The 26,341-nt window shown below is 38.4% G+C and overlaps 5 protein-coding genes across 11 annotated transcripts; 2 read left to right on the forward strand and 3 right to left on the reverse strand.

The window, feature by feature from the left end:
• Positions 1-141: 141 nt before the first annotated feature.
• Positions 142-2,443, forward strand: LOC122341621 (inositol 1,4,5-trisphosphate receptor-interacting protein). The gene is made up of 2 exons (XM_043235113.1): positions 142-266; positions 503-2,443. The coding sequence occupies exon 2, from the start codon at positions 504-506 to the stop codon at positions 2,430-2,432; it is 1,929 nt and encodes a 642-aa protein (XP_043091048.1). The 5' UTR covers positions 142-266; position 503; the 3' UTR covers positions 2,433-2,443.
• Positions 2,444-2,513: 70 nt separating this feature from the next.
• zp3c (zona pellucida glycoprotein 3c) lies at positions 2,514-5,111 on the reverse strand. The gene is made up of 8 exons (XM_043235125.1): positions 4,411-5,111; positions 4,105-4,217; positions 3,905-4,008; positions 3,542-3,716; positions 3,194-3,320; positions 3,033-3,121; positions 2,831-2,907; positions 2,514-2,730 (listed from the first exon to the last, which is right to left on the reverse strand). The coding sequence occupies exons 1-8, from the start codon at positions 4,972-4,974 to the stop codon at positions 2,591-2,593; spliced, it is 1,389 nt and encodes a 462-aa protein (XP_043091060.1). The 5' UTR covers positions 4,975-5,111; the 3' UTR covers positions 2,514-2,590.
• A 133-nt stretch (positions 5,112-5,244) lies between these two features.
• Positions 5,245-11,755, reverse strand: LOC122341589 (probable E3 ubiquitin-protein ligase HERC4). 4 transcript variants are annotated; one of them, XM_043235067.1, is made up of 25 exons: positions 11,690-11,755; positions 10,960-11,149; positions 10,621-10,735; positions 10,464-10,540; positions 10,142-10,363; positions 9,974-10,065; positions 9,764-9,894; positions 9,473-9,600; positions 9,303-9,373; positions 9,112-9,221; positions 8,781-8,840; positions 8,588-8,693; positions 8,318-8,507; positions 8,074-8,237; positions 7,909-7,983; positions 7,707-7,820; positions 7,526-7,594; positions 7,306-7,434; positions 7,092-7,232; positions 6,838-7,004; positions 6,680-6,746; positions 6,532-6,590; positions 5,968-6,151; positions 5,796-5,895; positions 5,245-5,702 (listed from the first exon to the last, which is right to left on the reverse strand). In XM_043235067.1, exons 2-25 carry the CDS (start codon positions 11,054-11,056, stop codon positions 5,488-5,490), a joined length of 2,883 nt encoding a protein of 960 aa, XP_043091002.1. In that variant the 5' UTR covers positions 11,057-11,149; positions 11,690-11,755; the 3' UTR covers positions 5,245-5,487. The 4 variants fall into 4 exon arrangements, with proteins under 4 accessions (XP_043091002.1, XP_043090994.1, XP_043090987.1 ...); XM_043235059.1 differs by lacking the exon at positions 11,690-11,755 and having other exon boundaries at positions 5,968-6,076; positions 10,960-11,469; XM_043235052.1 differs by lacking the exon at positions 11,690-11,755 and having other exon boundaries at positions 10,960-11,468.
• Positions 11,756-12,055: 300 nt separating this feature from the next.
• LOC122341607 (probable E3 ubiquitin-protein ligase HERC4) lies at positions 12,056-18,216 on the reverse strand. 3 transcript variants are annotated; one of them, XM_043235086.1, is made up of 24 exons: positions 17,923-18,216; positions 17,641-17,752; positions 17,491-17,567; positions 17,185-17,406; positions 17,017-17,108; positions 16,807-16,937; positions 16,528-16,655; positions 16,355-16,425; positions 16,164-16,273; positions 15,803-15,862; positions 15,619-15,724; positions 15,349-15,538; positions 15,105-15,268; positions 14,957-15,031; positions 14,770-14,865; positions 14,594-14,662; positions 14,224-14,373; positions 14,011-14,151; positions 13,748-13,914; positions 13,585-13,651; positions 13,447-13,505; positions 12,959-13,142; positions 12,787-12,886; positions 12,056-12,693 (listed from the first exon to the last, which is right to left on the reverse strand). In XM_043235086.1, the coding sequence occupies exons 1-24, from the start codon at positions 18,134-18,136 to the stop codon at positions 12,479-12,481; spliced, it is 3,000 nt and encodes a 999-aa protein (XP_043091021.1). In that variant the 5' UTR covers positions 18,137-18,216; the 3' UTR covers positions 12,056-12,478. The 3 variants fall into 3 exon arrangements, with proteins under 3 accessions (XP_043091021.1, XP_043091027.1, XP_043091037.1); XM_043235092.1 differs by having other exon boundaries at positions 17,641-17,777; positions 17,923-18,060; XM_043235102.1 differs by lacking the exons at positions 12,056-12,693; positions 12,787-12,886 and having other exon boundaries at positions 13,009-13,327.
• A 518-nt stretch (positions 18,217-18,734) lies between these two features.
• On the forward strand, positions 18,735-25,888 carry ppm1kb (protein phosphatase, Mg2+/Mn2+ dependent 1Kb). Of its 2 annotated transcripts, none has more exons than XM_043240219.1 (7): positions 18,735-18,881; positions 19,677-20,210; positions 21,510-21,610; positions 23,421-23,586; positions 23,668-23,812; positions 23,891-24,025; positions 24,184-25,888. In XM_043240219.1, exons 2-7 carry the CDS (start codon positions 19,771-19,773, stop codon positions 24,313-24,315), a joined length of 1,119 nt encoding a protein of 372 aa, XP_043096154.1. In that variant the 5' UTR covers positions 18,735-18,881; positions 19,677-19,770; the 3' UTR covers positions 24,316-25,888. The 2 variants fall into 2 exon arrangements, with proteins under 2 accessions (XP_043096154.1, XP_043096146.1); XM_043240211.1 differs by having other exon boundaries at positions 19,746-20,210.
• The last annotated feature ends 453 nt before the right edge of the window (positions 25,889-26,341 follow it).

A 26,341-nucleotide genomic window follows, 5' to 3' on the forward strand; every position in this document is an offset into this window, starting at 1 on the left:
ATTTTAAATACTGACTGATTTACATTTTTGATTTGGTCCATACTTGCATATAACATTTTATGTAGAGGTGTACTATTTTAAAAAAGAGGAAGGGTTGTTTGACAGCACACTTCCTGAACACTGCTGTCAAACTCTGAGAAAGTACATCCTGTATGAGAAGCAAAAACCCGAACAGAGCTCTGCAAACGCATTTTTAGCCAACTTATCTTTTCGGATTTACACCTGAGAGATTCAGTTATTTGGCCATAAAGTTGAGGTTCTGAAAGGTAAGTTGTGTAATCACATAAAAAATTATCTATTAATCAATAGTGGGTAATGTAAATGAAATAATATTTCAGAATGACGGACACTGGTGCTGCCGGAACTCTAAAGCTAACAAAAAATTTTTTCGAAAGCGATTATTACTTGATGTTTTATTGCTAATTATGTGTTTTATGAATATTTTCACAGAGAATATACAGTTTTGTGTGCAGGAAATAACCTTCTTTACACTTTTACACAGGATGGAAGACACATTGCTAAAGATGTTTGTTGTGGTCGTCAGTCTGCTCCTCTCAAAGGATCACACTGTCTTTCACGACCAGGATGACGACATCATGGTGAGCATGCAAAACCATGAGCATTTTCTATTGGAGGAGGGGGCAAAGCTAGAACAAGGGGAGCACATTGTTGCCATGGAGCTGCCACATTCAAATCAGGAAGAGTCACAAAGTCGTCGCAGGGTGCCGAGAGGAGAGGGGGACACATCAGATGTTCAACGAATTATGCCAAATGTCAAGACCACGGTACTGCACGAGGAGCAAATGTCCCCAGTGGGAGAACAAAAAGACTTCCGCCAAAAGGCATTTGCACCAGATGACCAGGGAATATTGGATATTGACACAGACAAACTGACGCTGCATATGTCAAAGGGAGACCTAACACATGAGCATGTCAGTGTGGACCAGAATGTCTCTCAGGGGGATGCCGCACACCCGGAAATACCACAAACTGGCCAGATTGACACCCATCATGAACATCAAGTTAATCAGGGATTACTCATCAACCCAAAAATACCAACTTCGAGTCAAAGACTGACAACTGTAACTCAATCTAGTGACCAAGAGGACACCTACAGTTGGTACCTTTGGAAGACACTCTCCTTGATTTCATTTTTCCGTATTTTAAAAAACTTGCTCAGAAAGGGTTCTAAACTGCAAAGGAAGATGCTGAGATGCCTGAACATCTCCCAAATTTCAGATTTTGATTCCAAGACCTTAACTAACTTCCATAACAACTGTATCCTAGTTCCACTCAGTCACAGTTGGCAAACTTGTGAGTTTGTAGAGGGTTTTGTAAATGACCTGCTAGAAGCTGTGAGGACTATAGGTTCAGACATGGAGATTGAGGACTTTGTTGGCGTTGGGAGTTTATACGAGCAATGGGCTTTAAGGAAGAGCATGGTGTGTGACTTACATGTACTCATAATCCCTCCAAAGCCATATAGCTTCGAGTTTGAGGTTTTGAAAGAAAGTAGAGGTTCTTCTTCCAGCCAGTACTGCTGCAGAGTCAAGATGGTCAAAGGTGGCGCCAATTCAACCATCTGCCCATCTTGCAGCAATTCCAACCTAGATGACGATACATTGTGTCTTCTACATCCAGATAAAAAAGAAGACCACGTGACTGAAAAGTACATTAATGACCTTCTTTGCCAAGAAAATAGCCCATATCTTGCTAAAACGCATGTTGTGAAGTGGTTTAAGTCAGCTATTAGGAAAGCATGGGATGGGATTAGTCACAAGTATGAGTTTGACCTACTATTCAAGAATAGAGAAAACTCTGGAAGTCTCAAAGTTCGTTTCAGGTCAGGTCGGGTCATTCTGTTCAATCTCACACCTGTGGTCAGATTTAAAGACTCAGAGGTACATCTGATCCCATATTCACACTCTGACATATTTTCGGACACCCACTGGCCTGTATGTTTTACACGCTACGAAAACGCCCTTCTTCAACACATGACCAAAACGCTTCCAGACAACTCATGCCATATTCACTGCCTACAGATCCTTTCCTTCCTACACAAACACCAGACCGGCCTCACTGGACCATGTGGGCTAACAAACTACCACTTGAAGAATGCAGTGTTACATTTTCTGGTCAACAAATCCTTATCTTGGGACCCTGAGCAGATGGCTTGCAGACTTAATGATCTGCTAAATTTTTTACAGCAGAAACTCAAAGCGAAATCACTAAACCATGCTCTGGTTGGGAATCCTCTTGTTCCTAGTGTTATTGGACTTCCAAAAGAGTTCGGAGTAGCAAAAACTGTTAACTTGTTTCTGCCTTTCTTAAATGAAGAGTTGTACTTAAAAACAAGTAGACACTTACTGGAGATGATTAGAAACATGCCAGTGCTGGTATATGAATATGGATCAATGAGAAACAGTATATAACTTTTTTTTCTTAATGAGATGAAAAATGTACTTTTGCACAAGTGTTCATTTGGTTTATGACAAATGTAAAGAGACAAGAAATTTGTGAAATCAGTTTATTAACTTCACAAGGCATAACTACATAGTTGGGCCCTTTTACAAAAGGCCTTAACATCTTCCTAATCATCATCAGATTCCCAGAACAACTCAAAGTCACCATGGCCTAAAAATTCAGGCACAGACTCTTCTGGTGAAGGAGGTGATAAGGCTTCTGGGCCCATCTTCAAATTCCAAGAGTCACTGGTGATAATTGTCTTGCCTGGTGAAACAGGAAAAGTATTATATAAAAATGGTTAACATGAGGAAAAAGAAAAAAAACCCACACACTTAATTTAGGAAGTTAATCAATTTGTACAGACCAGACGCAACTGGAGGAGCAGAACAAGTTGATTCACAACAGTTGCAGACTGTGGAATCTCCATATAACTCAGTCCAACTGCAGCACACAAACATCTATAATTAATATTCTCAGACTTGGTTGATGAATTTAAAACTTAACCCATACACATCACAAGATTACACAGTTACGCATTTTGGGAGTACATTTGTGCTTAAACTCACTTCTTGGTTTTTCCGTTATAAGTGCACGCCTTGGCACTTGGTGTAGGAGTCTGTGGTCCAAAGTCCAGCTCACAATGCATAAACATGGTCTACAAAGGGGAAGAGGAATTTTAAAGAGATCCAACTAACCAGGAATTTATTCAAATGAACCGTGTTTTTACCTTTTTGGAATGTGGCAGAGAAACCATATTTTTAAACAGAAAAGCTTCAACACAAAGCCTCACAGTCTTCTTATTAGCACTGGTATGGAACTTCGTCAGAACGCTGTTCTTACTGTCCACCAGGCATCTATGCATGGATGATATTAAAGTTGGAATGAAATGGAAAAGTTGTAGTGAATCTCATTATTTTGACAGTCTAATGAAACAGATTTTTGTATGATGAGCAGAACCAAAAAAGGGGGAGGGTTAAGATTATCTATTGTTTTGAGAAATAGATATTAACCTTTTATTATTCAGTCAATTGACCACTTCTATTAAACAGAGAGGGGGTATGACGAGATCATTTACCCATAGTTCTCAACCACAGCATATTTCTCCTTTGACAGAGGGCTGGGAGAGGAAGTGACAAAACAACGGTTCAGGTACAGCCGTTTACCAGCCTCACTGTTGGGGGCTTTGGCTTCAAAGCATATTGGTTTGCCAAGAACAAAACTCTTGCCATCAACAAGCAAGTTCCAAGATTCTGAAACCACAAGCTACAAATAAGCATTTTCAGTTCAGAGCAAATTAAATCAACAGAATTTAGGACACAATGCAGATTCATTAAGTATTAATTTGCCCACTTCCTCAAACAATGCAACAAGCAAGCAAATGGGGCCAATCATTGCAGACCTAAACAGAAATGAAAATGAAAAAGAAAAATCTCCATACCATCCATTGCCACGATTGAGTGCCCTGCATCAGTTTGTAGGCCCCTGTACAAGGTTCCACCTGCTACTTTGGGTATAAAGCCAACCTGATAAGAGCGATGAAACCTTAGAAAAATGAAGAAGGAGTATTTTAAGCCTACTTTAAAATAAATATTATAATAAAAACAGACTTTAAAAATATATATAACTCCAAAAAATTACTTTGTGTAGCTACAACCAATAGACATCGAGAACGGCAGGTCCCTCACAATCAACCCAGAGACAGCTGGTTCATAGCGGAGAGTGTTTTTGTAAGTCACTCGATTGGCATCCTCCTGAAATAAAACATTTTACCAAAAGGCCGCGTACACACTGTAAAGTTTCAGGAGTGACACCGCATTAAACAGGCGGCAGAAGTCTGCCATAGACTCGCTACCAATCCCCGTAAGAGTTTCAATACATTAACATACTGCGGTGAATTCTTAATTAACGGAACTTAGCTAGCCGTGTAGCCAAATAGTCACCCACCTCTCGCTTTATGTCACATCCTTTCAGATAGTACAGAAAATAATAGTGAGTAGCCGTGGCTTTATTGACAGCACACGTTCCCAGTTTCAGGTATCTCCACGATCCGGGTCTGGTAAAGAAACTCTTAAGGACTCTCACTAACATCCGGTCGAAATGACACAAAACCTCCACCGTCTTCGCCGCACTGGAGACAGAGCCCGCCGGTTTTGGGGCAGGTACTTGGGGCAGAAGTATTGACTTAACCCGCTGAGGCATAGGTTTAAAGCCCCTTTCTGGGGCGAAGAGTTCTTTGTGTAGTTCAGCCGCTTTTATTCGTACCGAAAACGGCAGCTTTAGTGGAGGAGCCGGTTTTGATGCCGCTTTTATTTTTGGCATAAACAAATCGCTGTCGAAGTAATCTTTGCTCGGTATTAAACTTTCCACCGAGTCCCATTCATCCTCTGGATCAATTTCAACAGGTTCCGAAAACAACGAGTCCACTAAATGATAAGTGTTAAGAAAAACAATCAAAAGACAGTTAAGCCACATCCTCTGCTGTCTCCCGTTAACGTTTCTGTGCTTCATTACTTTTCCGAAGCTGTCCAGCCACCTCAATAAGGTGAAACTGCTGAAAGGACATTTGTAGTAACAGTGTGACAAGAATCACCTGCTCTTAATTGGCTCAAACCTGTCAACCAAAGATTATTAAAGAAGACCACAAAAAATAAAGGTAAGGTTTAAGAATTTTCTTCCACTGCTTCATATAAAATTGAAATAATGACTTGGTATATAAACGTTTTCCAGTTTTGTTGCCTTTTTCGTTTCATGGCTTATATTATTTAAAAAGAGATAATGTAAGAAATTGAATATATTTTTATTTAAACACCAAATAATGGAACATATGATGAGATCACACCCTTTTTTAATGTGCTATGTATATATATATATATATATATATATATATATATATATATATATATATATATATATATGAATAACGTGACAACATTAAACAAAATGTTTTGCTCCCAGCTAGAGTGATGTGTGTGGCAAACGACTCTATAGCCTATATTTTGGGGTTGGAACCTCAAGGGAAGTTCACCCTCGTCCAAAAACCTCACAAAAGTTGATTGCGTGTATCAGCTTGTCACGGATTGTGTTGATATCGCTGTATTTGGGAAGAATTAATCTTCCAAAGCAGGTCTGGGCCTCTGGCAGTCGGTCTTCTGCATCAGGACAGTCTGAGAGTAAAATCTTCAGAGAGCGCTTTGAGAAACCTCCCACAGGTACACGGTCCGTCCCATACAAGAAGACTAGAGAAGAATAAGTCATGTGAGGATGTGAGGCAAATAATAATAATCTAACTTAAATAATGTCAAGACAGTCATGATCAAGACCAAACCTACTCAGAAACCTTTTCTTGTTCTCTTCAGAGAGCTCAAAGAAAACAGCCCAGAAGTTCTTGATGAGCTCGTCAGAGGCAGAACAGTTTTCATAGGAAGCACACTGAAGAAGAAGCAGAAAAACTCAGGTACTGTGAAATATTTAAAAACTGACAAGTTTCTTGAACACGTTTACCTGCTGAAGCTCATTCCACTCATATTTAGGAGAGCCTTGGAGAAGCTGCTGGAGTTCCTCAGGGTGGAACATGCTCCAGACATCGAGCGGACAGCCCTTAGAGAAACCTCTTGAGAAATGTTTGAACGGTTTCTTCACAGATTTGTTGAAAATGAAGTCGACATACAAATCCACATAATTCTGTCTGAAAAAAAAAATCTTATTTTGCAATTCGCGAAAAGCAGGGCTCAGCAGGTTTGGTCCTGGAGGGCTGGTGTTCTGTAGAGTTTAGCTACTACTTCAAAGCACCTGCCTCAAAGTTTCACATATAGCCTAGGAAGATCTAGCTAGCTGATTAGCTAGTTGAGATGTGTTTGATTAGGGTTGTAGCTGAACATCAGCAGTTCAGGATCAAGTTTTATGACCCCCGATCTACTGCATCTATAGACTAATTTGCCTTTTTATGTTGTTTTGTCATGTTTGTATTTCAGAAGCAATGTATAATTCTATTGTAACATCAAGAGGACATTTAGAAAACAAATGTGTCACCAGTTGACTCTGGTCAGATGGATAAATAGTTTATACCTATTAACTTTGGTCACTTGAATTTGATCTCCGTTTGGAATGAGCTTTCTTCCTTTGACCTGAAGGAGGTAAATAAAAGCACAAATGTATGCATTTAAACAAAGGCTGTGCAAACTTTTATACAAATGGACCACAGAAACTGTATTACCGTGAAATCCAAAAAGAGCATATCCACTACTTCGTCCTCGTCCTCCTCAAGAAGGCTTTTCAGACATCTAATGAGAATCATGAAATACAATTATGAATAAGACCTGCTCTAAAATACTACTGTGAAAGCCTAATTTGACATCGTCTTTAATGGTTTACCTGGCCTCCACAGGAGACAGTTCCTCCAGATCATTCAGAGTGGGACTCTGCTGGAGGAGTTTCTTGAACAAGGCCAGTGGGAAGCCAATGTTTATATAATGATGGTTGTAAAGTGCCATTCCACAGATAACACCAAGATAGTAAAAATCTCTATTAGCTTGCATGCCCTGAAAAAACACAAGCATGCTGGCAAATATACTTGATGTACGAGAAAGACCACATTAGGAATAATGAATGTTTGGTGTAAAGCTTACGTCAGGATTGAACCAAACCAGTGAACTCTCATGGACGTCAAGTACGTTCTTCTCCCATTTCAGAAGAGACTGGGAAAGTAGGGAGAAGAATTCTGCAGATAAACCCCTCATATCTATTCCATTTTCTCCAATGAACGTAACCTGCACAGGAGATTTTCATTAAAATGCCATATCAGACATTTAAACTCTGATTTCAACTTTGTACTTATTTTACCTGCAAAGGATTACAAAATGCATGTTTTTTTTGTCTGAGATACGCAAATGTGTCCAACCACACTGATTCCCTGTTTATGTGCAACACATTGCAGTTGGTCCTCGGTTTGTAGAGTTGGCACTGCAAGTACTAAAATAGAACTTTTGCTTAACATCATAGTTTCTGCATATTCATGGATGACATATGTATGACTGAGTACATCCTCATGTCTGCTACTCACATGAAACATTCTCCGTTTAGATACAGTGTCAGCCACAAAAGGGAACATGGCCAATATGCTAATAGTTCCCTGAAAGAAAAATTCAATAATGTAATATAATATTTCTGATAGTTATTATATGTAATAAAAATCTCTTTGAAAATAATTAATATGCATCATGTCTGGAGCCTTCAATACCCACCAAGTAGTAATCTTTCAGTTTTAGCATGTCCTTACACTCATCGGGAATAGGTGACCGCAATAACTGCAATATCCACAATAACTGCAATAGCGGATCCTGCAAGGTTGCCCGCAGCTATTGATGAAGAAAAAATCAAATGTGATTTGGTTTCCCTCCGAAAATCTCTTTGTTTCACAGAATTCACTATTGTTTTGGTTCTTACTGTATCTAATAGATCACTGATCTCATGGATGATGAAATCCCTGTTTGGGATGTCTCTGTTTGCACTGCAGCAGACCTTTACAATGAAGTATAAACAACTATTACACAATGATGGATCAAAATACACCTTTGATTCAAAAAAGCATCCTTGTTAAAAGTAAAGCACCTGAGAGATCATCTGAAGGACCTTCAAAAGCTTCTTCAGGCGTTTAGTTAGGTTATAGCCCTTTTTACCATAAGAAATCTGAACAATCAGCTCAGCAGATGGTTTGCGAAATAACTTCACCAGGCCTTTGAGCCAATCATCAGGGAGTTTAGACCAGTACTTCTCTGAGAATACAACATAAAAACACTTAGATAAAACAAAGCCAAAAACACAAGCCAACGGCTAAAACGTCTTCCATCTTTACCTAACACCTTGTGAGCATCAGGACCCAGTTGAAGGATTTTGGAGGCCAGAGCTTCAGAAAGATCAGTTTTTTGCTTCTTGACACGTCTGATGAGTTCAGGGAGGAGAAGATAAACTCTCAGTGATTCCACACCAGTTTTATTCTCTGGATTGAGAGATGATAGCAGTGTCTGCTGAACCACCTTCACTATCTGAGGTACAGAAAATAAAGACAATCTGCAGCATCTAAAATGTAACTAAAAATGTTTAGAAATGTTGGATTTATCATTACCTCCGATATTAAACTTTTATTCTCTGATAACTTTGCAAAGGATGTTTCAACCAGATAAAAATCCAAACCACAATGCTCTTCAGATGTCTGATAATGATCATCACAACTGCAAAAACAGACATTTACATTAATATCTGTAATGGAAGGAGTCACGAAATTGAGAAAATATTACATAGAACAACTTAATTTTTACCTTGTTTTGAGAAAACTTCCATTGAGACAGGCAGCAGAGGAGAACACTGTGTTTATTTCCCTGTAAATAACAAAAAAACCGTTTAATAATTATTAAGTCCATTTATATATACTCTTCTATTTACATAATAGTGAGAATCCATCATAAGATCGAGATTTACTCACTGGATTGTGTGAATCAACATTATTTTAATTATTTACTGAATTATTTCTACTATTTAATAGTATGTTTAAAAAGAAAGACACAGAGTTTCCCAGTATTTCTAGAATAATAGACATAAACTCTGGATTTATATCAGTATCAGTAAATGAAAAAACAATGAAACCCTTACTGTTTTATTATTGACCATGAATCAGCTCCAGACAGCCAGCGATCAATCATTCTGTCATTTAATGTCAAAACCCCTCTGTTTGGATTGGATTTGGCCTTACTTTCAAGTTCCTAAAAATACAAGTAAAACATCAGTAATCACGGTGCAATAATTATGTTAAACTATTAATGAATAAAAACATCATGTCCTACTTTGAAAAACAAGGCAAAGGAATGATTCTCCCCAGCGATGATTTTTTCAATCGTATATTCATGATTACATTCTGTGTGCAACAAATGCTTAGTTTAGGTCTTTGAGCATCATCAATAATAAAAACATTCATAATAAAATACCCCATACTGCTAAAAGTTGATTTATATACCAGTTGGCAGATCCACGGGGAAAGGCAGAGACTGCTTGATCAATTCTCCGTTTCCCAGCTGCCCTTGCGTCCCACATCCAAATGAGTAGATCAGCTTTGACGATGTGACTGATACGAGTGTGTGATGTCTTTGAAAGAAAGACTCAATACTGAACTCAACTTAAACCATACAACAACTACAATTGATCTTGTGAGGAACTGATACGTTATGGTAGAATGAGTGCTAAATAGGGTGCATAAAAAGATATACAGTATTTCTCCAAAAACTGATTGCTTATGAACAGTCTTCACCTTCCACATGTGACCTGTGACACTTCAGACCCCCAGAGTTCAGCAACCACCCGCGGATGATGTTCATCTCTAAATGAGTTGTGTCCGAGCTGACCAGAACCTCCCGACCCAAACGTGAACACTGTGCCGCCCTGAAACATGAACCATTACACTTTCTGTCCTGTTTGTTGTATGCTAAATATGGATATATAAAATATTACCAAATAACACCTTTGATAAAGTGGCAGTGTGTTCCCCTCCACATGAGATGGACACAGTTTTCTTCTGGTTCAGACTATTTACAACTGTTGGGACGTGTCTGTCTGTGGTGGAAAAACAGTAAACTCATCAGTTTCATACAGTTATTGATTTAGCTTTTACGTGAAGAAACAAGAAGACCTGTAGTGTCTCCGAGGCCCAGCTGTCCAGCAGAGTTCTTTCCCCATCCAAACACGACTCCAGAGAGAGACAACACAAAGCTGTGGTCTCCTCCAGCGCTGATCTGAGCCAGCGGGATCCCACTCAGACTCTGAACATGTTCAGCAGACGAAGAGTCGGGATGATCTTCCCTCAAACCCAGCTGACCGTGAGAGTTCTTACCCCATACAAACACCTGACCCTCTGAAAGAGCAACGGATCTGAACATCTACACTCAAAGCTCAGTCAGTGCATGTCAATCATAAGATATCAAACGATCAAAACAAAATGTTAGATGAAATACCGCTGGTTAGTGCCATTGAATGATGGTCTCCACAAGCGATCTGAATCACCTGCCTGTGATCCAGACCTTTGAGAGGCCTGCAGAGACAAGACAGACTGTCAGATAGATGTTATTATCATTTATGGTGATTTATAATGTTTTGCCTGCATAAACATACTTGCACACAGTAGCTTTGTCCATAATGAGAACATTTCCTGAATGAGAAAGAAGCACCGCACCATCTCCTCCACAGACAATCAGTCTGACTTTGTGATTCTTTAGCTGAAGTTGCACTGGAGTATATAAAGTATTTTCATTGGTAAAATTAAACAAACAAATTTCATTACGATCATTTCATTAACAGTAGGCTATATTTCAGTGAATAAAGATTTACTGCAATACAACCTGCTGTACTAAATATTCGAGATCTATCTAGGCCGCCTATACTTTCACATACAGACTAGGCATTTTTCTTACATTTGTAACTTGACACAAAGTGAGATTTAGAGCACCATACTTAGTTTTCCATCCTGATTACGATATTCGCTGCGCAATCTCAGGACCGAGACCTTCCCATCCAGGATAAATCCTGCAAGACTCTTTCCGGCTGACATGTCCTGAAGATTTGTTTTCGGACACACAGATCGTATTCCACATTTTCCGTGTTTGACCTGGTCGGGCTTCACCAGCCCCAAACCCTCTCTGACCTGCGCTCCCCAAAAACACAACATGATGACAGCTGATGCACAAGATGATCAGACTCCTGAAGAACACACTCATGTTAAACTGAAAGTAAACAAGTCAAGTTAAACAGCAAACGCTGATTTCGGGCTAAACGAAACTTCTTTAATTTCCAACACATTGAAAGCTTCATCTACCATGTTTGTAGTTTTTCTAATAGAGAGTAATTAGCTACCCTATGGAAAGATTTTATTCGGGGGCTAAAACGGGCTTCCATACAAAAGCACGAATAACGTTGCAAATAAAGATACGATCGCCATTTTAGAATTGTATTCATTTGACTAAAAACTAAAAGAGAAAGCCTAACTTAGCTCAGTTCAATATGTAGTTCAACGCTTTACTTCCGTCTTGCTCGAAAGTGTTTATAGCCCTGATGAACAAAAACAGCATGTGTATGTTAAGCGGGTCCTTCTCTGCCACCCCAGCTTTAAAACATACCTAAACTATCTATTTTTATCAGGGAGCGCCACCTTCTGTAGGATTTTCCACACAGTTTGTGTACTTACATTCCTTACATGTTGATATATGTATGCTTTTTATTCATTTTGTCCCGGTAGGTTGTTCAGATTTGTCCAGCAGGTGGTGATGCAACTAAAAATGGTAGACGATTATGTCTGACTGTACGTTATTAATGAACCTTAAATGAGGGAAAATTGCTGGAAAATTGATGATACACTGGGCAACTTTTTGAGCACTGTTGCCTGTATCATCAGCCTAACAGTGTGACAAGAAACACCGGCAAAAAAATGGCCTCAAACGTCTAAAACAAAAAGATTATGAAGGAGCACTACGAAACAAAAATAGCTTGTATAGCATATTAACAAAATATGCAATTGTGAAAACACTGTTAGTTAAATCAAAACAATTACTCGATGTTCAAACTTATTTTATTATTGTTTTGTTGCCTCCATGTGTAAATGTGATGAATATAACTTAAAAATGGATAAAACAGACATTCACTAGAACATGCATTTGTTTGCTGACTAAGTGTTTGAAGAAACACTAAGTAACAAAACGTACAGTAAGTTAGAGTTGACATGCCAGAATATGTGTATATTAATGCATTATATTAGGCTATATCAAATCACAAATTGTTTTAAGTTATACTACCAGCAGTAAAGCATAAACTATAAAAGGTATTTTAAATAAATCACAGTGTCTTTTTTACATATACAAGCAATCTCTATGATGTCTAACCTATAGAAATATAGTAACTAGACAGTATGAGTGTTCCATAGCCAATAAGCTTAGCAGCATATGTTTGACTGCGTAGGATCTGGAATCTGAAGGGAATTTCACGCTCGTCCAAACACCTTGCAAAAGTTGATTGCGTGTATCAGCTTGTCACGGATTGTGTTGATATCGCTGTATTTGGGAAGTATTAATCTTCCAAAGCAGGTCTGGGCCTCTGGCAGTCGGTCTTCTGCATCAGGACAGTCTGAGAGTAAAATCTTCAGAGAGCGCTTTGAGAAACCTCCCACAGGTACACGGTCCGTCCCATACAAGAAGACTAGAGAAGAATAAGTCACGTGAGGATGTGAGGCAAATAATAATAATCTAACTTAAATAATGTCAAGACAGTCATGATCAAGACCAAACCTACTCAGAAACCTTTTCTTGTTCTCTTCAGAGAGCTCAAAGAAAACAGTCCAGAAGTTCTTGATGAGCTCGTCAGAGGCAGAACAGTTTTCATAGGAAGCACACTGAGGAAGAAGCAGAAAAACTCAGGTACTGTGAAATATTTAAAAACTGACAAGTTCCTTGAACACGTTTACCTGCTGAAGCTCATTCCACTCATATTTAGGAGAGCCTTGGAGAAGCTGCTGGAGTTCCTCAGGGTGGAACATGCTCCAGACATCGAGCGGACAGCCCTTAGAGAAACCTCTTGAGAAATGCTCGAACTGACTTTTTACTGACTTGTTGAAAATGAAGTCGACATACAAATCCACGTACTTCTGTCTGCAAAAAAAGAAGAGTTTTTATCATGCAGTGATTGATTGTCCATGACCGCCATCAGAGGACACTCCTCCCATCTCCATTGCTTTTTCATCATGAACTTCACTTCCCTTTAGCTCCTGCCTGGACTCATCATTGCCTGGACACTTCCACATGTTTATCACTACCTTATTAACTCCTTTATAACTCTATATGTCATAACATCAAGAGGATATTTAGAAAGCAAACGTTTTGTCAAGATAAGCTTGATCGAAACAATTATTTTGAACAGATATTTTGAAGAGTTGGCAAATAGATCTGTTTCTACCTATTAGCTTTGGTCACTCGAGTCTGATCTCCATTTGTTACAAGATTTTTTCCTTTGACCTGAAGGAGGTGAATAAGAGCATAAATTTAAACAACAGCTATGTACACTAGTACATGTGGAACGTAGAAACTGTATTACCGTGAAATCAAAACTGAGCATATCCACTACATCGTCCTCGTCCTCCTCAAGAAGGCTTTTCAAAGTTCTAATGTGAGATTTTTGAAATACAATTATAAATATGACTTGCTCTGTAACACTACAATGTATAAAGTCTAATGTCTCGTTTTCTTTGATGGTTTACCTGGCCTCCACAGGAGACAGTTCCTCCAGATCATTCAGAGTGGGACTGTGCTGGAGGAGTTTCTTGAACAAGGCCAGTGGGAAGCCAATGTTTATATAATGATGGTTGTAGATCGCCATTCCACAGATAACACCAAGATAGTAAATATCTCGATTAGTTTCCGTATTCTGAAAAAAAAACAAGAACAAAATAGAACACTAGAAAGTGGGACATATATGAGAGAGAGCACATTAGGAATAATGAATGTTTGGTGTAAAACGTACGTCAGGATTGAACCAAACCAGTGAACTCTCATGGATTTCCAGCACCTTCTTCTCCCATTTCAGAAGAGACTGGGAAAGTAGGGAGAAGAATTCTGCAGATAAACCCCTCATATCTATTCCATTTTCTCCAATGAACACCACCTGCACAGGAGATTTTCATTAAAATACCATATCAGACATTTAAACTGTCTTTCAATTCTGTAATTCTTTTACCTGCAATGGATAAAAAAATGAGTGGGTTTTTTGTCTGAGGTACTTTAACGTGTCTGTCAACACTGATTTCCTGTTTATGTGCAACACATTTCCAGTTAAATCGTTCCTGTCTGAGTCTGGAAAGCTCTGTAAACGTTGACTCTGCAAATACTAAAAATAGTAAAATTAGGTTAGCTTTAATGGGATAATCCACTCAAAAATGTCACCATTTACTCATATAACTTTATTTCTTCCGCATAACACAAATATCCTAAAGAATGCTGGTAACCTTTTTGGTGTCCATTTATTTTCATTGTACAGTAAAAAAGGGCATTTCTCTTATTTGTCACATGTATGTTTGGCAGATGTATGACATCCACGTCTGACTTACACAAAACATCCTCTGTTTAGATACAGTGTCAGCCACAAAAGGGAACCTGACCAATATGTTAATGGTTTCCTGAAAGAAAAATGCATTGAAGTAATATAAGGTTTCACAAAGTAATTGAACAAGAATACATAAAATGTCAAGCATCGTGTATAATGTCGGCAGCCTTTAATACTCACGAAGCAGTAATCTTTTAATTTCACCATATCCTCCCAATCACTGGTAAAAGTAGAACACAAAAATGGCAATAACAGTTTCTCCAAGGCGTCTCGCAGCTATTGATGTAGAAAAAGAATTCTGTAGTTATTTGCTTTCCCTCAAAAAATCTCTTTGTTTCACAGAATTCACTATTGTTTTGGTTCTTACTGTATCTAGTAGATCACTGATCTCATGGATGATGAAATCCCTGTTTGGGATGTCTCTGTTTGCACTGCAGCAGACCTTTACAATGAAGTATAAACAACTATTATACAATGATAGATTGAAATACACCTTTGCATCTTTGAAAAGTCACCTGATAGATCATCTGAAGAACATTCAAAAACTTCTTCAGGTTTCTGGTCAAGTCGTGGCCTATTTCACAGCAAGAAATCTGAACAATCAGCTCAGCAGATGGTTTGCGACATAACTTCACCAGGCCTTTGAGCCAATCATCAGGGAGTTTGGACCAGTACTTCTCTGAGAATACAACATAAAAACACTTAGATAAAACAAAGCCAAAAACACAAGCCAACGGCTAAAATGTCTTCCATCTTTACCTAACACCTTGTGAGCATCAGGACCCAGTTGAAGGATTTTGGAGGCCAGAGCTTCAGAAAGATCAGTTTTTTGCTTCTTGACACGTCTGATGAGTTCAGGGAGGAGAAGATAAACTCTGAGTGATTCCACACCAGTTTTATTCTCTGGATTGAGAGATGATAGCAGTGTCTGCTGAACCACCTTCACTATCTGAGGTACAGAAAATAAAGACAATCTGCAGCATCTAAAATGTAATTAAAAATGTTTAGAAATGTTGGATTTATCATTACCTCCGATATTAAACTTTTATTCTCTGATAACTTTGCAAAGGATGTTTCAACCAGATCAAAATCCAAACCACAATGCTCTTCAGATGTCTGATAATGATCATCACAACTGCAAAAATAGACATTTACATTAATATCTGTAATGGAAGGAGTCACAAAATTGAGAAAATATTAAAACAATTTTTACCTTGTTTTGAGAAAACTTCCATTGAGACAGGCAGCAGAGGAGAACACTGTGTTTATTTCCCTGTAAATAACAAAAAAACGTTTAATAATTATTAAGTCCATTTATATATACAATTTCTCAAATATATTATTAGGGTACAACTCTTCTATTTACATAATAGTGAGAATCCATCATAAGATCGAGATTTACTCACTGGATTGTGTGAATAAACATTATTTTAATTATTTACTGAATTATTTCTACTATTTAATAGTATGTTTAAAAAGAAAGACACAGAGTTTCCCAGTATTTCTAGAATAATAGACATAAACTCTGGATTTATATCAGTATCAGTAAATGAAAAACACAATGAAACCCTTACTGTTTTATTATTGACCATGAATCAGCTCCAGACAGCCAGCGATCAATCATTCTGTCATTTAATGTCAAAACCCCTCTGTTTGGATTGGATTTGGCCTCACTTTCAAGTTCCTAAAAATACAAGTAAAACATCAGTAATCACGATGCAATAATTATGTTAAACTATTAATGAATAAAAACATCATGTCCTACTTTGAAAAACAAGGCAAAGGAATGATTCTCCCCAGCGATTATTTTTTCAATCGTATATTCATGATTACATTCTGTGTGCAACAAATGCTTAGTTTAGGTCTTTGAGCATCATCACGAATAATAAATATATTCATAATAAAATACCCCATACTGCTAAAAGTGGATTTATATACCAGTTGGCAGATCCACGGGGAAAGGCAGAGACTGCTTGATCAATTCTCCGTTTCCCAGCTGCCCTTGCGTCCCACATCCAAATGAGTAGATCAGCTTTGACGATGTGACTGATACGAGTGTGTGATGTCTTTGAAAGAAAGACTCAATACTGAACTCAACTTAAACCATACAACAACTACAACTGATCTTGTGAGGAACTGATACGTTATGGTAGTATGAGTGCATAAAGAGATATGCTGTATTTCTCAGAACACTGATTGCTTATGAACAGTCTTTACCTTCCACATGTGACCTTTGACACTTCAGACCCCCAGAGTTCAGCAACCACCCGCGGATGATGTTCATCTCTAAATGAGTTGTGTCCGAGCTGACCAGAACCTCCCGACCCAAACGTGAACACTGTGCCGCCCTGAAACATGAACCATTACACTTTCTGTCCAGTTTGTTGTATGCTAAATATGGATATATGAAATATTACAAAATAACACCTTTGATAAAGTGGCAGTGTGTTCCCCTCCACATGAGATGGACACAGTTTTCTTCTGGTTCAGACTATGTACAACTGTTGGGACGTGTCTGTCTGTGGTGGAAAAACAGTAAACTCATCAGTTTCATACGGTTATTGATTTAGCTTTTACGTGAAGAAACAAGAAGACCTGTAGTGTCTCCGAGGCCCAGCTGTCCAGCAGAGTTCTTTCCCCATCCAAACACGACTCCAGAGAGAGACAACACAAAGCTGTGGTCTCCTCCAGCGCTGATCTGAGCCAGCGGGATCCCACTCAGACTCTGAACATGTTCAGCAGACGAAGAGTCGGGATGATCTTCCCTCAAACCCAGCTGACCGTGAGAGTTCTTACCCCATACAAACACCTGACCCTCTGAAAGAGCAACAGATCTGAACATCTACACTCAAAGCTTGGTTTATTAAAATAGCAGATGTTAGATGGAATAGCTGTAAATACCCTTTGTTAGTGCCAATGAATGATGGTCTCCACAAGCTATCTGAATCACCTGCCTGTTATTCAGACCTTTGAGAGGCCTGCAGAGATGAGAAAATCTGTCAGATATTATCATTTATGGTCATTGACAGTGTTTTGCCTACACAAACATACTTGCACACAGTAGATGTGTCCATAATGAGAACATTTCCCCCATAAGCAAGAAGAACCGCACCATCTCCTCCACAGACAATCAGTCTGATTTTATTCTTTAGCTGTAGTTGCTCTGGAGTAAATAAAATATTTATAGTCTAAACAAATAGACACGTATTTAATTATGATTAATAACATTAATACGTCACAATTTACTTTTAAATATAAACATATACAGGTGATGAAACATAATGACGATTTCAAATTTATGAACAAAATAAAGTATAATTTGGTGCATCGTACTTAGTTTTCCATCATTGTTGTAGTCTTCGCTGCGCAATCTCAGGACCGAGACCTTCCCATCCCGGATAAATCCAAGAAAACTCTTTCCGGCTGACATGTCCTGAAGATTTGTTTTCGGACACACAGATCGTATTCCACATTTTCCGTGTTTGACCTGGTCGGGCTTCACCAGCCCCAAACCCTCTCTGACCTGCGCTCCCCAAAAACACAACATGATGACAGCTGATGCACAAGATGATCAGACTCCTGAAGAGACTCTCTTCCATCCTGGACTGACTCACTCATATAAAACTGAAAGCGAATACGAAAGTTAAACAGGAACTCCTGAAGAGGAAAGGCTGGCTTCAGGCTAAACGATACTTATTCCACTTCTCACAAAATGAAAGTATTGAATCTTATCTTCTATATTTGTTGTTTCTGACACTGAGGGAATTAAAAAGGGCATTAGCTGTGAGATAGGACAACCTATACACAGTGACTTTCATTTCTTCCACAGATCATAGACGTGATGATAGGTAAAATACCAGGGAGTGAAAAACAGAAGTCACAATTCACTCTTATGTTTTCCAAATAAAAACAGGAATAGTGACCGTGATGATTAAATAAAATAAAATAAAAATAAAATCAGATACATTTAGTCGCCACGAGTCATCATGTAATCAATACATCATACATCATCAGTCAATATCCACGTTTAGAACGCCTACTACAGCTTCTCATCACTCATTGGTTTAAATCCACGTCAGTCACATTAGCCTGACCAATCATCTGATTGAACCGACGACGACACACAGGAATCTGATTGGCTCATATGTATTTTCCTTCACAGGCAGCTTGTGCGCGGCTAAAAAAAACCCGACGCTGAGAAAAAAATATTACATAAAATCTTACATATGTATTAACCCATTAATTCCAACAAATACATAACAGATATCATTGTTTATATATAAATAGGAGAGGTAAGTAACAAATAAAATACTAGAAAATATACAAAATTCGCTGTCTCCTGTGGTGAAACCCGCTTGCTAGCAGCGCCGAAAGCGCGAGGATTCATCCCAATTTTGCTTGTTGTTATGAATGTTTACGCAGAAACAATGCACTTATTGTATAATTTATATCTCTTTCAGCTGTTTTGCGTTATGTTTTGTTTGAAACTCGCATAACGTTAAAGAGTGCTTTGAAGGTTTTGCTAGCTTGTTATATAAGCGGGGTGTTGCGTCATGTTTATTTACCTTTCTATTCATATTTAACTTGTTGATTCTTCTCTTGTGTATCAATTATTCGGTTATTCCCATTAGAAATGGCTGTATTTATGTTGTTTTTGCAGGTTATGGGTTAATAATGTGTGAATTGTGGTATGAATTAAATAGGGGGTGGGGCACTGTCGTGTATAATGTGTTATTGAAAGCCTCCATTGAGACAGGCAGTCTGTTTAGTATTTAAGCAAAGGTTTTATAACCTAACCAGCTGACTACCTATGCAGCATTTCAAGGCATGTATTCTATGCATATGTCTTATGTTTTTAATGAGTGACTTCAATGGGAGGGGCTGTAAGCAAATTATTGAAACAAAGGTTGTGTTTTAAGGCTGTGTTTTAAATCCCAGTGAGCTGACTACCTAGTAGCTATTTTTGGAAATCGTAGGTGAATGACTTGCGCTGTCTGTGCATGCATCTACGTTATAAAACCGCTGAACTCTAGGGATTAACAAGCCTCGGGGGAAGTCATTCATTTGTTATTTTCCTTGTTTTTCAGAGAACTGCACTGATTTTTGAAGCACATTTAAGGGATATTTGTTTCAGACTCTTCCTGCCTTTTTTTTAGAAAGTTTGGTACCCTGCCACTGAGCATGTCAGTGGCTCTTCTCGTGCGATATGCCACGCTCAGCGGGTCCCGTGTCTGCTGCAGAGCTGCCCTCGGCCTAACCAGCGTCCACCAAGAAGACCCGAAACGGGCTCTACACACACCATCATCTCCTCGGTGCAGCAACTCTCGCTTTGATCCAGACAGCAGTGGCCGTCCAACTACCTGGGACTCCTTTGGGATCTGGGACAACCGCATCGATGAGCCCATCTTGCTTCCGTCGAGCATTAGATATGGTAAACCTATTCCCAAAGTTAGCCTGTCTAAGGTGGGCTGCGCGTCGCAGATTGGCCAGCGGAAGGTGAATGAAGACCGCTATCAGCTGTCGCAGATGAAGGACAACATCATGTACTTTGCAGTGTTTGATGGGCACGGAGGTGCAGAGGCTGCTGAATTCTGCCACAGAAACATGGAGAAATATATTAAGTAAGGATCGGTTGACCTATAGTTGTGGCCCAATTTTCTTAGTGTTTTCACAGCTAAAAAATGGTTTTAAGTCAGTTATTTCTATCTTCTGCTGTAGTGACAGAAGGAATTATTGGCAAAGATTTTTTTGCTGTGAATTTACTAGTGTTCTAATAATTTCTGCTTTGCCCTGTTGCTGTTTTTTTGTTTTGTTTTGGGGTTTTTTTGGAGAAATGTAGCATTACATCATTAGCTCACCAATGGATCCTCTGTAGTGAATGGGTGCCAAGAGAGCAAGAGTTAAAACGGCTGATAAAAACATTACAGTAATCCACATGACCCTACTTCATCAGGTAATATCTTGTGAAATAAAAAAAGCCCCATGCAAAAAAAGAATTTTGATCTTGCTTCAAAAACCACAATACCTTTCTTTCCTGATTCAGAGAATATTTTCCTCTGGATCAATCAATATTATTATAATAATTTAAAGGTATAGTTCACCCAAAAATGATAATTACCTCATCTCTTGAGCCCAAGCCATGCTAGGTGTACATGAGTCATCCCGGCTCTTCCAAGCTTGGTAATGCTCGTGGATAGCGGCCGTTATTTTGAAGCTCCATAAATCGGATATAGCCATTTACACCTTCAGGGGGTTATCACATGTCCTCTGAAGCAGATCAATGGGTGTTTGTAACAAAAATATTTCTAGTTTACATATTATAACGTAAAAAACTTGCTGGACTTCTTGACTGACTTCTGACAGTGTCCAAGAAGCTGGAGCTCGGCGCTCTCGCAGAAGAAAAATCCACGAGATTGGAGGAGCCAGGATAAATTAAAAAAACAACAACCTCTAACTGTGTTCGTCTGAAAAAAGCCATATACACCTAGGATTGGGGGTAAAATATGCTGTAATTAAAATTTTTGGGTGAACTATTCCTTTAAAATTCTTAATGTAAAATGTTTGCTTCACAGGTTGTTAATTCCGATGGACTGGAGTCGTGTGGATTAGCTATTTGTGGGTTATTGTGATGTTTTGTTGGGTTCTGATTTTGATTAATTGTTGGGAGAAATATTTAATTAGTGGGCTTGTCTTTTATTTTCATATCTCTTTGTTTCATATAAAATGCTCATGATTTTACTCACATAGAGCTCTCTGTCATGATGCAAGCTCTGCATTTGCTAATATGAGACTAGTTCTTGGAATTGCTTTAAGAGGTTTCTAAACCTGTTGAAATTATTCCAGTATGGGCTACTGAATTAGGGCACAGGGTGTTTCTCAGTAACCGGCTGTTGATGTTGCGTTCTTTATTTGTGTTTCAGAGACATAGCGGAGGAGGAGGATAACTTGGAATTAGTTTTAACCAAAGCATTTCTTGAGGTGGACAAAGCGTTAGCAAGGCATCTTCATTTCAGTGCAGATGGTAGGTCCTATTTTACTGATTTCTGTTCTCGAAGCATGTTTAGTCTCTCAGCTGTTGTTTTTAGAGTCTTAAAGTATTGCTTAAGTATTGCTTTGATGCATCAGGTAAACATGTAACAGAGCCAAATGGACATTTGTGAGCAGAACATAACAATGCAGACTAAATATATGATTTTGACAGCGATCACTAATACAGAGCAGTGAAGACCTTTATAATCGTATAGTCGTATTTATTCACAGATTTCTCTTTGGCTCTGTAAAATGCGTCCATCCCAACATAGATAGCACTTACATGCTTGTGTATACTAGAGGTGGGTTAAAAATGATTCCTAGATGCATCTGTATTCTTATTTTTACAAACCTTTTTTATTATAAAAAATTAATACATAAATGGTAGCTATTTATTTATAAAAAAATATATATATATATAATTTATTTATTTATTTATTTTTTTTTTTTTTTATGTGCCAGTTTTATCAGGTAAATTTAAGGAACTCTCCTTTTTAAAAGATTCTTTTCCTTAAATTATTTGATAAATTTGACATGAAACCAGAAGTGTGTTATCAGAAAATGCTTGTTAACTGTACAGTTGATTCAACTAGTCATATATCTTCACTGTGGCACTCAAAACCTTTATGATTGTATAATAGGAGTTGTTTTATTGTCATTGGGTTTTTTTTCTATTTGTATTTTAGAGCTTATATAGTATGTTATTGCACTCATTTATTCAATTATTGTTCATCTTAACAGCTGACAGATTGCACCTAATGCCTTTGCTGAAAAAAAATAATTATAGCATCATCAAGATGACCTTTGATTCCCACCTTTAGTATATAATATTAACGCATAGTTATATATATATATATTTTAGTTTTTTAGATTCATCTTTGTTGATAAGGATATTAAATGCTGTTGTGATAGAATAAATACGATTATATACTAGGTCCATCATATTCATGTAGTGTGCGGCCCGCTAGTGTGGCCTGCTGCGTGACATGTCCAATCTTGCCCTGTGTGTGTGCGTGTTATATTTACAACAGCCGCGGACCCAGCTTACCCCTATAAGAGCTGCAGCTCTGCGGTACCTTTATGGAGGCCGGAGGGTTAGATTGCTCCAGCGGGTCCTTGGGTGGACTTTTGGAAGGTTCCTGACCTTTCTCTCTTTCTTTCCTTTCCGTCTCTCTCTTTATCTCTCTTTACTGTGCTCTGCCTTCTTCACATGTGTTGGTTGCTGGAAAATGATTGATTAGCTGTTGTGTTCAAAGCTTGTTTTTTGTGTATGGATAACACTAGCTTTATTTGATGTCAGAGAAAAGCACATTTAGAATATTTACAGTGGGAGTCATTTTCACGAGAAGAAATGCTATTGGCTAAAAAGAGAGATACCTCTTATAATCAAATGCTTTTATGCTTTTTTTACTATGCTAAGCATAATGTTTTGTGTAAACTATGGTGTTTACTCTTCTAACATGCTTCCTGTGTGCCTTAGCTAGTCAAAAGTGCACAATTGTACCTGCTTGCCTTGACCACTCCGGTACATAATCTCTTTTGGAAACTCCCTTTTTATGTTTCAGTTTACAATTGTTTTTATCGGAAGCTTGATTGTGTTACCAAGCAATCTCATAAATGTAGTATAGCGCATTAGCAATAAATGCAAATCTAAGAACAGGACTAAGAGTAAGTCGCTGTTTAGTTTCTGTTTGTGATTGTGCTAAAACGGATGCAAACTCTGTATTTCGTGTTGTATTGTTTGCGCGATCCTCAACGCGTCACGAACTAACCCTTCTGCCTCGCTCTCTGGTGTGTTACAGCCTCTCTGTTGAGTGCAGGGACCACGGCCACTGTGGCCCTTCTGAGAGACGGGATCGAGCTGGTCGTGGGGAGCGTGGGGGATAGCCGAGCAATGCTGTGCCGCAAAGGCAAAGCCCTCAAACTCACCGTGGATCACACGCCAGAGAGAAAGGATGAAAAAGAGAGGTACACTAACTGCTCCGAGCAGGCCGAGACATCGCATTGCAGAAAGCATGCGTTTTAACCCCTGTGCGTTTGTTTCTGAAGGATACGGAAAAGCGGAGGTTGCATTACGTGGAACAGTTTGGGTCAGCCTCATGTCAATGGCAGACTGGCCATGACACGCAGCATTGGAGATTTCGACCTCAAAACGTCAGGTGTCATCGCAGAACCAGAGACCAAGAGGACCTCGGTGAGAGCATTTTCTTTTAAGTTCCCTTTCACGTATTCAAAACGTGTTGTATTGATTTAAGTCTACCCGTGTTGTCAGTTGCATCACGTGCATGACTCCTTTCTGGCTCTCACCACCGATGGCATTAACTTCATCATGAACAGTCAGGAGATCTGTGACATCATTAACCAATGTAACGACCCTAAAGAGGCAGCGCAGCGCATATCTGAGCAGGTGAGTCATAGAAACAAACATTTTATGGGAAAAATAAATTGTTCAATGATTGAAAATGTTACCCCAGATTTTCCAAAAAAAAATGTTTAAACATGATTAAGATTTGCATAAGAACTTCTTCATAGGGTTTTTTTGTCATGCACTTCTGTCCCTCTCAGGCTCTTCAGTACGGATCTGAAGACAACAGCACAATCATCGTGGTACCGTTCGGTGCCTGGGGCAAACACAAAAGCTCTGACGTGAGCTTCTCCTTCAGTCGCAGTTTCGTCTCCAGTGGCCGCTGGGCCTAAGAAAAAAATAAGACAATGATGGTTTAACTGTTACACAGAAGTGACTCCCTAGTCTGAAATTACCAATGTGCAATACTATCCTAATCCATCCTGTGAGGATCACATCAAAAAAAGACCATTACAGCCAGAACCCACATTTAATGTGGTTTTGGAGTTAATATTGACTTAGCAGAATGAAACAGAGCTATTTTGCTTAGAGAAGTGGTTGTCTGAACCGCTGGAGTTCAAGCTCCTCTGAGGTTCCAGTTTATTGTTATCTGGAAAATGGTTCTCATCCGCTTTTAGCCCCTAACCCGTGGTGCTATCTTTAATTTGGTTACCTTGGTTGTGGTTTTCACTTTCACAGATACCGTACTTTAGAATAGTGTGTTATAGTGAAATCAACAATTATTCACCGCACTGTTATTGTGAATCTCATTTCATTTTCAGAACAGGAATTTTAAGCACTTTCAGATTTTGGGAGGTTCCATATTTTTGTAATCCACGTACCTCTAGTTTTTGAGCATTATCTGACATGCAGAAGCACGTTTCGGTGGTCCACAGGCTTTGATAGAGCAGTGTACATACAGAAGTTTGGACTCCTGTTCCTCATGCAAGCACATATTTCTATAACTCTGTCTCCTACTCGTAGTGTGAAAATTCATTCATGCTTTATTCCAACTTAACAACCAGCAATTTTAAAGCTACTCTAAAAAAAAAAAAATTCCAACTTGACTGAATTTGAAACCTAACGTAAGGACCATTTCACAAACGAATCAATGATTTTTCTGTGCCTTTCCCATAAATATCTGTTCTTTTCTGACGTGCTTGAGTCGTTCTGGTAAGGAACTCAACTTATAACTGAAGTTTTAAACTGTGACTTGCGCTTGTTTAGTGTTACTAGACAAACTATTTTTGTTCAGATTGTACAGTTCAGTGGTATTACCTACAGCGCATAGAGCAAAGTCCAGATATTCGTTTTATGTTATTTATATAATGTACATGATGGACAGCTAACTCTATGGTATATGTGATTGTATATTATATTTAAATACATCTTTTCTTCTAAGTCTCCTTAAGCAGAAATGTAAAATATCATTCATCCATCCACTGATATGATTGTAAATGCAGGCATTCTGCTGTAACTTTAAAACCTAAAGCTTTTAATTGGAAAGGCTTCTGTCATAATCTCTGATTTCCAGTGATTTTTATTTGTAGAGCCATACACATGTGACCTCAACAAGTCAGTGTCTTTGTTTTGATGCTGTTTTTGAACTCATCATTCAGCATTTACTCTCATTTTAGACTTTTAACAACCTTTAATGTCTTCCTCTTTAAGGTCCAAAAGCACATCCATTTCTTTCTTTTTTTTTCTCCATATGTACTGTTTTTCGATCAATATGTTTCTGTAAGATTGTATTATATACAGTGTTGATCTTGTGCATGGATCTTGCCCAGAACAATCTGTAATACAACTGCAGTGTTTCCTGCTCTATATATGGACCTAAGTTTGCTTTATTGATATGCAGTTTATTGTGAAGTATAATGCAGCTGTGAATAAAGTAACAGAAACATCTCTGTTGGATGAACATGATTTATTTTTGCCTGTTTATTTGTTGTCTGATCTATATGTTATATTCAAGGGGTTATCAAAAGGCTCGTCTCAACAAATTGTTCTTTAGTTCATTATTAAACATGTATTTTGTGTTCCAGTAATATAAATGTATTGCAGAAAAATGTTCAATGGAGGTTCAAACCCTGATTCATGTGCCCAGATCCCTCCCTCCGCTCCATCTATATAAGATCTCTGCCTCACCGCCTCAAGCACAGTCAGATTAGAGTTTTTCCCCCAGCTGATACTCCTGAGAAGAGCTTAAACCCCAGACGTCCAGCAGCCACTGCAGCAGCTCAAGGAGGTAAGCATCTTTCTCTAATGCTTGATCTATGTTATATTAATACTGTAAATTGAAGCTTGTGCAGTATTTTGGTGCACCACGCTTTTTTTTTTTTTTTTTTTCTTACAAATACATATAGATTAAAAAATGTT

This window comes from Puntigrus tetrazona, chromosome 1 (genome assembly GCF_018831695.1).
Source record: "Puntigrus tetrazona isolate hp1 chromosome 1, ASM1883169v1, whole genome shotgun sequence".
Classification (NCBI taxonomy): domain Eukaryota; kingdom Metazoa; phylum Chordata; class Actinopteri; order Cypriniformes; family Cyprinidae; genus Puntigrus; species Puntigrus tetrazona.